This window comes from Diabrotica undecimpunctata, chromosome 4 (assembly GCF_040954645.1).
Source record: "Diabrotica undecimpunctata isolate CICGRU chromosome 4, icDiaUnde3, whole genome shotgun sequence".
Taxonomy (NCBI): Eukaryota; Metazoa; Arthropoda; class Insecta; order Coleoptera; family Chrysomelidae; genus Diabrotica; species Diabrotica undecimpunctata.
In genome coordinates, this window is record NC_092806.1 from 110,190,981 (window position 1) to 110,204,214 (window position 13,234).

At 34.8% G+C, this 13,234-nt stretch overlaps 1 protein-coding gene across 3 annotated transcripts in view; it reads right to left on the reverse strand.

The window, feature by feature from the left end:
• Positions 1–13,234, reverse strand: part of Sox102F (transcription factor Sox102F) — a 445,538-nt gene that overhangs the window by 270,297 nt on the left and 162,007 nt on the right. For all 3 annotated transcript variants that reach the window (XM_072530009.1, XM_072530011.1, XM_072530010.1), the window contains exon 2: positions 10,192–10,788. In XM_072530009.1, coding sequence (XP_072386110.1) covers positions 10,192–10,784 — 593 coding nt within the window. In that variant the 5' untranslated portion in view covers positions 10,785–10,788. The remainder of the gene's footprint in view (positions 1–10,191; positions 10,789–13,234) is intronic.

Here is a 13,234-nt window from a genome sequence, read left to right on the forward strand (position 1 = left end):
TCGGTTATTCGGAGAACCATAACACGCTAGAGAACCATAGATCACTCTGCAGTTTGATGTCGTAAATCTTTGTTTAATTCTATCAAAGTTAACTAAACCTCTGGTCAATAACTTTCTCAAGCAAAATAGTTTAGATTAGATGTCTATAGCTTCCGCAGTTTTACGCTTAGTTGAGCATCTACTCGTATTATCCATAATCATATTATGCACATAATTAATCATTTTTCCAGTAGTAGGAATTTTTAGACCTCCAGGGGATCAATCACATTCAAAAATTAAACGACCATGTTAAAATTATAGCTCACAAACAGACGATAGTTTTGAAGACGCATTATTATCAAACACATTTACCATTTCTTCACGAAATTCAATAAACCTGTTTTCATAAAGAATATTACAAGATACAACATTACATTAGAAATTTGTTTCCACTAGAATAGTTGTCGCTTTGACTTCCGCCCAACTTCTCCTTCAGAGAAACGGAAGATGTTTTCTGGTGGTCAGTATGCTTACCGACCACTGTAGACTCAGGGGGTACCTACATCTACTAGGTTTGGCAGATGGCCATGGTGACGTCTATGTGGTGAGGAGGAGGAAACCTCCTCACATGTCCTCTGGGAGTGCCCGGCACTGGCTTGCCAAAGGTGGTAAATACTGGGTTCGGCCTTTATGCAACTGAGCCAAATGAGCGAGTTACCCCTAAAGAAACTTGTGGCTTTCTGTGAGGCCACAAGGTTACTAAAGGATTAGACGTTCGGAACGGTAGGAAGAGCTCAGATTTTGAGCCTCTACCCATTCTAGCAGATATGCGAGCCATTAGGAGCCTGGGCCCCAGAAGCGCTGACAACTAGGTCCTTATAGGCCTAGTCCGTATGATAAGAGTGATACAATAGACCCGCCTTAGAACCTGAGACTTGAAGTGGTGAGTAGCTCATAAATGAACCCTGTCCAATCTACCATAACCAAAAGTAATAACATAGCACACAGTGCTGTATTTCATTCTAAATCCCAATTTAAAGAAAGAGTAACGCTACAATTTTAACAATAGATATATTTTCAGAAATTTTTGTTTATTTACTGTACTTTTGTATACTGTTTATTTAAAATGTAGAGTTAAAACGGATCTTAACAGTTATCTGTCCATGCATCATAGGTATGTTTCTCCACATGCTGCATGCTGCGTGTTTGTTAAACAGAAAATAAAATTCATGACATTCTGATAATGCTATAATAACTATTACAAAAGGATATATAAACAATACGTTTGATGAGCCACGCTTGTTACAAAATCTACGCAATGTCATAAAATGTAATTTTAGATTAAAAACAAAAAAGTAATTATAATGGTCTTGTTGCCTTGACCTTTTGACGGTGATAAGACAGTTAACCTATTTCTTGGGAATTCATGCAGCGTTGTCAGGTGTTGCGCAATTTCATTTTTATAAAGGATTTTAAAGTAGACAGACTGGAGCATCAAGTATCAAGCAACTTACAAAAGCAGATGTTTCGGCAACGCTGTATTGATAGTTTTATCGGAGCAGTCCAGTCATTCATATTACATAGTATTTTTGAATTACAATAAATCAATAAAATTATTATCTTACAAGGAACTTGTTTATTTAAGAGATTTAGTCACAATAAAACGACATCTTTTCTAGTCTGGCCACGTTTTGTTTTGACACGTGTTGTGGTTAAAATCTTATACAAATTTATTATTTTAAATATTTATAATTTTTAATGGAATTCATAAAAAATTTTTTAGAATAATTATGATCTTACGCAAGCTATGGCGCTCTCAATTAACGAATGTAAATATTATTTAAAAATGCCATGTAATGTTAAGTCGTTGCTTACGTTTCAATGGTAGGTATTACGTGTCCCAAAGACTGCAGGTTCGCTTTAGTGGATACCTATGCCGAATTATCCATTACAAAATTTTTACTGGTATTATTAGGTTTTTTGATAGAGAGCTGTGCAAGAATATCTGGTGTTAAATTCTAATTAATCTAATTAATGTAATTTCACATAAACTTAATTTTTACCTTTTTTACATTTATTTTTACGTTTCTTTAAAACGTTTAGAGAAACGTTTTAAAAAACTGCTATACAAGATGTATAAAAATTTATTCTTGAATATTAACAGTTAAGTGATGCAAAGGCTGACCGTCAAGATGCAAAATGTGATGGGTGAGATCACTACACGTATGCACACACAGATACAAGATATCTCTTCGCAGTTGCGCACAGACATTCAAGAATTGACAAATAATATGACTGAAACAACGAAGCAGGTTATTTATTCCTCAATTTACTCCTAATTCCACTCTTATTAAAATTATACCACCGACATTCGATGGTACAAATGTTTGGCGGGTTTATTTAAAGCAGTTTCTGGTGCTTTCAAAAGCCAACTACTGGTCCGACAAGTAGCAAGTGCACCAAGTGCAAACTAAGTTCCAGGAAGTAGAAGTCATGTGATTCTCTGCAGGAGTTCAAAGCCGATATTACATGTATATCAGATTAGCCTATTTAACAGAACCAGATGAATTTCCGAAATAACAAACAATGCACAAAGTTAGCAAACATATTGGCTTATGCACTAGAGTACGAAGTAGCCAAAAACGCTTCTATTAAATTATTCAGGCACCGATAAAGTCAAATTACCCATGACGCCATGTTTAAAGTAGGGAGCGATGTAAATATTGTCCTCTTACGAACCTAAATCGTGATATTTCACGACAGGTGCTCACTGTGCGAGCAGTAACTGAAACTTTGAAACGGACCATAGAATCTAGGAATAGGTACTAAGAATATTCTAAAAGCCTTTTGAAATTACGAGAATATTCCAAACTAGACGATTACTATATAAAGGACCCAATATGGTAACAATAATACTATTAATAGTAGGCTATTTGAAGGTTGAGTTTTAGCAGAATAAATGTTTTGACTTCAATATGAGTCAAATATGCTTAGATGGTACACTACCAGGACCCGCCAGAAGTGATGCAGGTCCCACTAAACTTAACACAAACTGAGAGTTTAAAAAACCATGCTTCAAGAGACAGCATAGAAAGTATTTCGTGAGGTATCTAAACGACAGCAAAACAATTGAAGTAAATAAAGCAATTCAGTTTCTAGCTAAAAACAAATCATCAGGACAACCGATCAGCAGAAATATTTAAATTTTGCGGTCAAACTTTTATACCTAACTTTCTTTAATAATAAGGAACTTTAATATAATCTAAAAATGCAACGGGGTTGTGAGCCAACAATACGGACAGGGTGTAACCCCTTTCGCATTTGCGGACGACCTCGCTATGCTGGTAGTGGCTCAAGACAGGTAGGATCTTATCTTCGGTGCACAGTGTACATGCGACCAAGTCGAGTAATGGATGAAAATGCATGACCTATAACTGGCTGCAGATAAGACTGAGCCTTTGGGTTTTAAGGGATCAAGGAAAAGGTACGGGGTAACATTCGAATGTGCAGGTAAGAGAGTTATGCCAAAGCAATGCGTAAGATATTTAGGTGTGATTTTGATTCAAAACGGAAGGTACGGGGAGCACGTAAAGGCAGTAACTCAAAGAGCTGCGGTGAGATCTGCCGCGTTGGAGAGAACCATGCCCAAGATCGGAGGACCCAAAACTGAAAGGAGAGCGATTTATTTTGTTGTGCAATCGATCTTCCTCTGCGCGTCGCCTGTCTGGGATACTGTAGTTTTAACAAATGCGTACAGAAGGCAGCTCACTCGAGTAGATAGGAAAAGTCTGTTGAGGATTGCATGTGCATACAGACCAATGTCTGCCAAGGCGCTGGGATTTTTCACTGGGTGGATTATAATGCACTTGCTAGTGAAGGAAAGAGTATATGAGGGAAGAAACGAAGACATTCAGACACATTTTTCTAAAGAACGTTTATTAAAAGATGAAAGGTCTATTATGGTATGGCAAGAGGAATGGGACGAGATGAAAAGAGTGGCGCAGTGGACGAAGTCGCTGATTCCTAATTGGAGATGATGAATGGACTTTGGATTACTTTCTGACACAGGTGCTCCCAGGACATGGTTATTTTAAGACATACCTTTACAGATTTGGAAATGCAGAAAACGACAAATACCTGTACTTTGAAATATCGGACACTGTCTTACACACTCTATTGGTATGCGATAGATGAATAGCCGAGAGGATCTCGCTTGAGAGGGGATTACAAAGTAGGGTGCAATATTAGGTCTTAGAAGCATACTTAGGTCGTCAGATCGGTGGAAAGTAGTTTAGAAGTATGTGAAGAAAACGTTGGAGAGAAAGGAACCAGAAGAACCAGAAGAAAGGTGACCCGAGGAATGAGGCAGGGTGCCCAGGAACAAGCAAGAAGATAAAGCAGAACGAAATGGGGCGAGATTGAACATTAACAGGGAGGAACAGGTTGAGTCCTCATCAGGGCTGTCCGGCCGCTAATTTATTGTTGAGGAGGGTATTTTTTAGCAGGTAGGTCTGTGGCATTGACGGCGATGGTGTCCGAACAACTCCTATTCTAGGACCGGGGTATGATTCGAACATTTTGACCACCCCCTCATAGAAGACAAAAAAGTGGTTATGTGCACTCAATATACGTACTCAAAAGGACGTTTTTATGGGTAGGGGGAGGGGAGAAGGGGATAGAGGATCAAGCTTATTGCGCTGAGTCTTATTTTTTAATCACATAGAACGTAAAAAAAAATTAAATAATTGAATTCTGGGAGTGAGGGAATTTTGCCTATCTTAACGACGTGGTGGATACCCTTTTAATATCCTGTTCGCATTGTTTTTATGAGTTTCTTTATTATATTCCATTTTTTTGCTGGCATTCGCTAGTTATTTATATATTATAATTAAACAAGTTTTTATTGAAATAAAAAACCAAACTTATATAACAAGATTCAACAACTTTGCTGTATACAGTCTGACAAGTGATAATATTCTTTTTTGTCGCCTAATACTTAGATGATGCCTAGAAAATTAGTTTCTTTGATCTGTACCTTTAATGCTAATATATATGCATCAATATAATAATCCTACCGGTAGCTCCGTAGTTATATTATTCCAGAATGTAAATTTTTTCGATCTACATAAAATTATCTGGTACACAGAGTCTGAAAACTTAACGTATAAGGAGGTGGATCAGAAGAAGAGTTGAGTATTCATTTATTTTTTGTTAGAAGTCTGTTTTTTATTATAACTTGGTTTGTAAATCATTTTAAAGATAGCAGAAACTAATTTTCAATGCATTTGCATACTTCAATCAGATTCGCTTGGTTTGATGATTCGAAGCGTTGGTGTTCTTTCAATTAAGGATACCTAATAAATAGTCCAGGGAAATAATATTTTTCTCGTTACGCTGACCCAGCCAGGCAAACGACAGTTGTTTTGAGTAGTATGGACCTCTATAGCAAGAACCTGTATGTTTTCTGTAGTCGATTTTTTGGACTTAATTAGTTGTTAACAAATTAAAGTCAAAAACGTTAAATTTTCGCCTTTTTCGTCTATCAGCAAAAAGTTAAGCGCTCGAAATAAATTTGAGAAATAATCTTACAAATCATATATAAGGTATTTGTTAATTGTTTCTATCGTTAGTTGTTGCTTAGAAAATTGCAATACAAGTCAGAAATTTCGGTATTTTTAAATGGTTAACATGTTCTTTAAAAATTAACTTCAGAATATTCATATTATATGGAATATTGGGTCTTCTAGTGCTTAAAATATGACCAAAATTTCAAAGCAAATAGTTTAAAAGTTATTGTATTTGTTTATCCCAAATTAAATTTTTTTTGCCACCATGTAAGCCAGAACATGATGAAGTTACAGTAATTTTACAGATAGCTTATAAAAGATGAAGGTTTATTCGATAAATAGTAATAAAAAGAAATGGAGTAAAAAGACTTGAAATATTTAAAAATTATTTTGCAAAAACATATCGATTTTTTGCTTATAAAGAATAAGAATATCTTTTTAACTATTGCCTACTGGAAAATTATTTTTTCATGTTCGAAAAGCTTGCATTTTTTCACAAATTTAAAAAGTTGTCTTAGGACAATTTGGGATAAGGTTAGTTCCTTTTTTTTATTACCAACATCTTTGTTTATAAGAATTGGGGGATCTCAGTAGCGTCATTTAAAAGACATTTAAAACATACAAAGTTTTAATGTTATAAATTCGAAAAAGATTGCCTTCGTGAAAATTATCCACAAGCTTCAAAATATGGTCCTAAAAATCGGCCTGCATTGAAATTCGCGGAAGCGATAGAGGCGGAAGAAGCTGTTAACTGTACTCTGGTTCTTGTTTATGGATTTCGACGTTTATTTGTTTTTTTTTGTATGTACTTTTTGCGTCCATTACGAATACGCATTATTTAAAAAAAATAAATAAACCATCTTATTTTCCTTAACATTTGAGGTAATTTTTGTTGTAAAATCTTTAATAAACCAGGTTTTATTTATTGCTAAACATGCTACTACATGAACGAAAAACTAAAGTTACTGAATCAGTTGTAGAACATTTTTCAATAGATATATTTTTTTTAATACTATATTTGTTTCCCTTTATTAAACAATGATATAGGAAATATAACGGAACATATAACTACGTTTATTAAATTGTATTCATATAATTTACAAAATTTATGGGACATCATACATAAATACATCAAAATTATCCTCGTTTTCCAAGCAGTCGTTTTGAGTCGGTTCATACTTCATATGCCATCCATTCTAATATGCCATCCATTGTATTGACGAACTCTCGGGTGAATACGCCGACATCCTCGAATCTGCACCGCTAGCTTGCCGCACCAACCTATAGCAAAATTCTTTTCCTTACCCCGGACAGGGGAAGATTGGTTTTTTACGGTTTCCCAATATCACTACTCAATGATACCTGCCCGTCCCTGAGAATTTTGTACCTGCCACAAATTTCGGGGTCGGAAGGTTCTGTCCTGGCGACTGACGGAACTAAAGTAACATCGAAATGCTAGCGCTCATCACTGTCAGGCTATCACAAACACAGTCACACTGGGCTACCTGTGGCAAATCGCTCCGCAAAAGCTGACGAGGCCTGGCCGTTAACGCAAACATCCAATAACAAAATTTAGTGCAATACACCAATTTTGAAGTTGGATGTAGACGTAATAACAGCTTGCAGGAACAATAGTAACTAGAGACTCGGTTCTTGTCACATCTAGCTCAAAACACACACAGTAGACTCTGGAAAGAACATACCATCTAGGCAAGCCTTTCACTTCTGATTCAATAGTGACTCCATCTCAACAGTCGCCAAGATACTGCACCACATACTCCAATATCACAGTGTACTCTTCGGGCTGTTTTGCTTTACAAACAACACATTCAAAGCTAACCTGAAGATGATCAAAAGATCCTAAACGGGTACTTACACATGTTAATCCTTTTCGAAATAAATAATCCCTTACCTCTCCCTCAAAATGTACATTGTATTAGTAAAATAGCAGGTCAATTTCTTGCAGCCAGTTTTGCAATAGCAGGTAATTTTTTTTAATAAACACTCTGGTACAAAAGGTCTGTTGATTGGATGGGTACCAACTCTCCTTTGCTGAATCCCAAACATAATTGAATTGCGTTTAACTTCAATTTTTCATTCGTATTATAGTATGTTTACAAAAAATAAATACAAATTAAAAACAGAAACGTCGAAATCCATATACAAGAACCAATGATACATTTAACAGCTCCTTCCCCCTCCATCTCTCACTCGAGTTTCAAAGCCGGCCGATTTTGAGGGCCACATTTTGATGCTTTGTGGACGATTCCGTTGAAACGAAATATTTTTCGAATTTGGCACATTAAAACTTTAAAGTATATTCTTTAAATAACGTTAATTAGATCTCTTAGTTCTTATAAACAAAGCTGATGTCAATTAAAAAAAAGGAAGTAACTTCATCTCAAATTGTTTTAAATTTGTGAAAAATGCAGGATTTCCAAATATGAAAAAAATAATTTTCCTGTAGGCAATACTTACGAGTTATTCTTCTTGTTTATAAGCAAAAAATCGACTGTTGTTGATTATATAATGTTGTAATGACTGATCTTTTTGCAAAATAATTTTTCAAAAAGTTTTTCTTTATTTCTTTTTAATAATATTTGTAGAATGAGCCTTCTTCTTTCATAAACTATCTGTAGAATCACTGTAACTTAATCATTTTCTGACTTAGGTTGTTACAAAAAAAATAGTTTGGGATTAACAAATAAAATAACATTTAAACTATTTGAGACATTGCTGTTAAATTTTGATCATATTTTGAACACTACAAGACTCAACATTCCATGTAATATGAAGATTCTAAGGTAATTTAAAAATAAAGTGATTTACCATTTATAAAAAACTTGAAAATTTCTGATTTATTTTGCAATTTTCTAAGCATCAAATAAGGATAGAAACATTTAAAAAGTGCCAATTTGAAGGTTGTTATACCTATTATATATAAGTTTTTTATTCTTAAATTTATTTCCAGTCTTTCACTGTTTTCTGATGGACGAAAAAAGTCGAGATTGGCCGTTTTTTGACTTTAATTTTTTAATAACTAATCAATTCCAAAAAATTGACTGCAGGAAACATGTAGGTTCTTGTTAAAGAGGTCCGTAATACTCAGAACACCTGTCTTTTGCCTGGCCGTGTCAGTGTCGCCAATTGTCTTATTGTCCTGGACTATGATGGTATGGTTAGTGGGGAATAGTTACTATAAGACAATATAGACAAGTAATTTTACTTCACTAAAATGAGCTTTTGTAACTATGAATAGAAAACTTTATAATAAAAAATAATTATAATAGAACTCATGCTTACTAAAATCATATAAGTGTTGATATTATACATCGACCTGACAAAATTTAATAAGTGATTATGAAAAAACGATATTTGAAAAGAACGAGTTGAAACGCACAACCATTTTGAGGGACTGTCATGGCTAGAGAAGTTATAATTGGAAGATGGAAAATTTCTTTGCATAAATATTTAAGGGAATGACTGAACATGAGTTCAACTCAATTATTTAGAACAGCTGTGAATAAAGTTAGAATCGCCATAATGGTTTCCAACCTCCGATAGGAGAAGAAACTTCAAGAAGAAGTACCATACATTCGTAAAGAAATTGGGAACCGGATAGCATAAAACAAGCAAGTTAAGTACATGAAATGGTTGGCCTATGTAGGAAAAGTGACAAAACTTAACACTATTAAATGAAGGAGAATATGTTTCCTGTTATATCCATTATTAAAATAATATTTAAAGGAAGTATTCTCCAAAAACAGCCATATATCCTGCACTAAAGGCTCTTTATTCGCTAAAGATAATATTTGCGCTTAACTGGATACAATGTTCATGCAAACTCTGATGAATAGCAACATCTTTGCTACACAAAAATGTTTCTTATCTATAGATCTAAATCGTACAAGAAAATTAAACGCAGCATCGTTAGGATGCGAGTGTCTCAAAAGATCAAACAAAACGTACACGCGAGACGGTGGTTTTTAAGATGGTGACACAACGATCAAAAGAAGAAACGATATTGTTCAAAAGAATGCTGAGCTTTCATGGGATTTTATTTCAGATAACTGAGGATGAGAAGGAATTTTAATATAAACGGTTCTTACGCTGCTGTACCGACTGTTGTTATTGTATGAGTATAAAGTATGTTTTGTATTTAAACAAAACTGTGTTTGTGACTCGGTAAAAAATTAGTCGCTTTGTATTATTACGGATGTAGAGGCAGTTTATAAAAAATATATAAACTACAGTCAAATATAAATCGATACAATGTTGTTTTGAATCATTAAAGACTCAATTATTTCGTCTTATACTTCTTTAAGAAGTATAAGTTATAAGATTTTTATATTTTTAAATTTGCTCCCATTACAGTTATCTTTTCTACTCTTTAATACTGTTGATAATATTTTGGTTGTAATTCTTTTTCTGTATTATGTCTTTGCTGAAACGAGCGACAAGAATGAAGAAACGTATCCTTCAAATATAGTATTTCCATTGTAATAATTTGTAATAAATAATATTGGTTCAAAAATGTCAAAGGGTAAACAATGTGTAATGCAAATGCAGTTTAAAACAACGTTTTTAAATGAGTAATATTTTTCCCTGTTTGTCTTCCTGTAAAATAAAATAAAGAAAAACTTACGAATTGTTCACAGAATTTGGCGTCGAACACGGAGTAGGCCTTTTTTCTTCCCGTATCGTACTATGATTTATCTTCGACGTAAGCCTCTTAAGAACGTCATCCATAGTCCGTTTCAGCGGATGCGAGGAACTGTTATTATTAACTAAACTATTGTTATTATTATTATTGTTATAACTGTTCGTTTTTATATCAGCACTGGGACTACTACACTCCGAAGAGTTCCGTCGTCTTTCGTGATCCGTATGTAAGGATAACGCCTGAATACTACTAGAAACGAATATGTGAGGTTCACCCATTCTGGCCGACTTATTGGGAGGCATGCGATCCTCCTCAAGGTCCTCTCCTTCACTGGGGGAGACACTGCCCGGCGAAGAGGGTTCCGACAGTTTGTAGAACGCGTTAGAGTTGTGAACCATAGTATTGTTGTCTTCCTCGCAGATATCACTTAGGTTATTGCTGCTCGTCTCGTCCAGGTCGGTGAGACCTCCTCCTTCGCTGCCGCTGCCGGTGTGCTGAACTCCTGGTGTCGTGGGGTCTGTTGAGTTGGTGCCTTCGTGTAGTTTTGTAGGTGGGGACTTTCGTTTTGAGGACATGTTTCTGAAAACAAAACTTAATGTAAATTATCATATATTTTTTCCGATTTCTTGTAACAACAAATTGTTGAGAAAAATATCAATCCAGAATGTACTGAATAGTATTCAGGACAAACTATATAGTATACAGGACAAACTTAAAAAAACAATTTTTTTGCCAATCTTTGTTTTTACCAATCTGTCAATAAAAAGGACATAATTTATGAAGACTCTTAAAAAAAAGCTTTCAAGTACCAATATGTTTTTTTATATTTGTATATAGTTATGCATGAAGAGGCCGACTCATTAGAAACGATCGCCAGATCCGGTCCGAATAATAATATCCAATTAATACTGTTTTACCTTTCTTTTGCCATTTCTTATCCAGTTAGAAAAATAGCAAATAAAATTCGTAAGAAAGAACGATATGATACAATAAAAGTACAAGTAGAGAGATGCTTGCGAACATGACCAGCTAACCAAGCATTCTTTAAGTTAAAATCACTTGCTAATGTGATCCAGCTCTATCTTCTTTGTGTACCGTGCTTGTTTTCAAATGTTGGCTATCGTCGTATTAACTAGCTGATGAAATGTTTCTTGGTCGGCAGCTAGAAAAAACAACAGCGTTTTTCTTCGATTTTGCCCTGAATGTTCAACCGGAGTAAGCGATATTTAGGTCCTCTCATTATATGATCGACGTATAAGACCTTTCTCATTTTGATGATGTTGATCAATTCTCGCTCTTTGTGCATGGTCTCTAGCACACGTTCGTTAGATATGTGTACTGTCCATGGGATTCTGAGCATGCAACGGCAACACCACAACTCGAATGATAGTAATTTATTAAGATTTTTTATTTTTGTTGTCCAGGTTTCACATCCATAGAACAAAAAAGACCAAACATATCACTTCAATACTCTTAGACGTGTGGTCAATGACAGACTTCTACTGCGCCAGTGAATAAAGCTTTTTCGTACAAGTTACTTTTATTCTTGTCGAAATTTCTTCGTCATTTTCAACCCTAAAGTCAATCCACCTATCCAGATATCTAACGTGTTCCACCCTTTCCAGGATTTTCTTAATAATTTTAGTACTGACTCCTCGATATTAATTTTTCCGGCCTCCATCCATTTTGTTTTATTTGCGTTGATTGTTAAGCACTTTTCAGTGCATTCGTTGTTTACAGCGTTCAACCGGGTTTGAAGGTCTTCTAGATTCCCTTGCCGTCATGGCGGTGTCGCCACATACGTATTAGATGGCAAATAATCTGAGATAAATAGAATGTAAGAGTAACTGGTCCACATGGATGCAAAAACAGAGATAACTACCAACTATTGACCATATTATTAACGCAATCAATGAGTAAATCTAAAAAGTCTGAGTAAATCAGAAATATGTACTCTTTTTTATGAGCTCACTACACTTTTTTATTTGCTCCAATAAAACTATACAATGTAAAATATCTTACAATGTTAATTAACTTACTAGAACTCTATACCGCGTTTCATTTGCGACTCTTGATACGAGATATAGTTGTAATAAAATATAAAGCTTGTAATTTCCTTAAGATTACTTAGTTCAGAGTTTTTGTCAGAAAAGAGGTCATCATCTCTAAATCAAATCATAAAGTCATGATATCAAGACAGCTGTAACAGGTTGATTTAATTGCGATTGAAGACTGAAGACTGAGATTAACCTGAAAAGTATATGATACTTACACGGAAATGTCGAAAAAAATTAAAAGAATTAAACGAAACAATCAATGATAGAAGAAATAAAATGTAGGATAAAAAAAGCAAGATCTGCATTTCAAAAAATGGCTAAGCTATTCAAATGCCATGATTTATATCAGTACTCATAAAACTCAGGTTACTACGATGTTATCTCTTTCCTGTATTGTTGTATGGAGTTGAGTCTTGGACTCTCACAGACGCTACCTGCAAGAGAATTGAGGCCTTCGAAATGTCGAATCCTGAAGATATATACTGGCCACGTTACTAACCAGGACGTTTTATTAAGAAAACAAAAAGGAAAAGAGTTCTAAACCACAACAAAACCCGCCAAAATCAAATACTTCGGTCACATCATGAGGAACAGCGAAAGATATGGGTTGCTGCAATTAATTCTACAAGGAAAAGTAGAAGGAAAACGATGACCAGGAAGGCGAAGGATTTCCTGACTGAAAAATCTACGTACGTGATTTAACACAACAACCACAAATCTTTTCAGAGCACCAGTTTGCCACGATGGTCAACAAGATCCGAAAATGATAGGCACTACAAAAAGAAGAACAAATGATAAGTTGAAATGTTACGAACTTTTAATTAGGTGACACTATACAGATCAAATAAGAAACAGTTTCATAAGAATATGTGATACACAGAGCCAGAATGGATTCAGGTAGAAGATTGTCGCCAGGCCGACAACCTAAGAGATATTATGAAACTCAAAAATCCGTTACATAATATTAC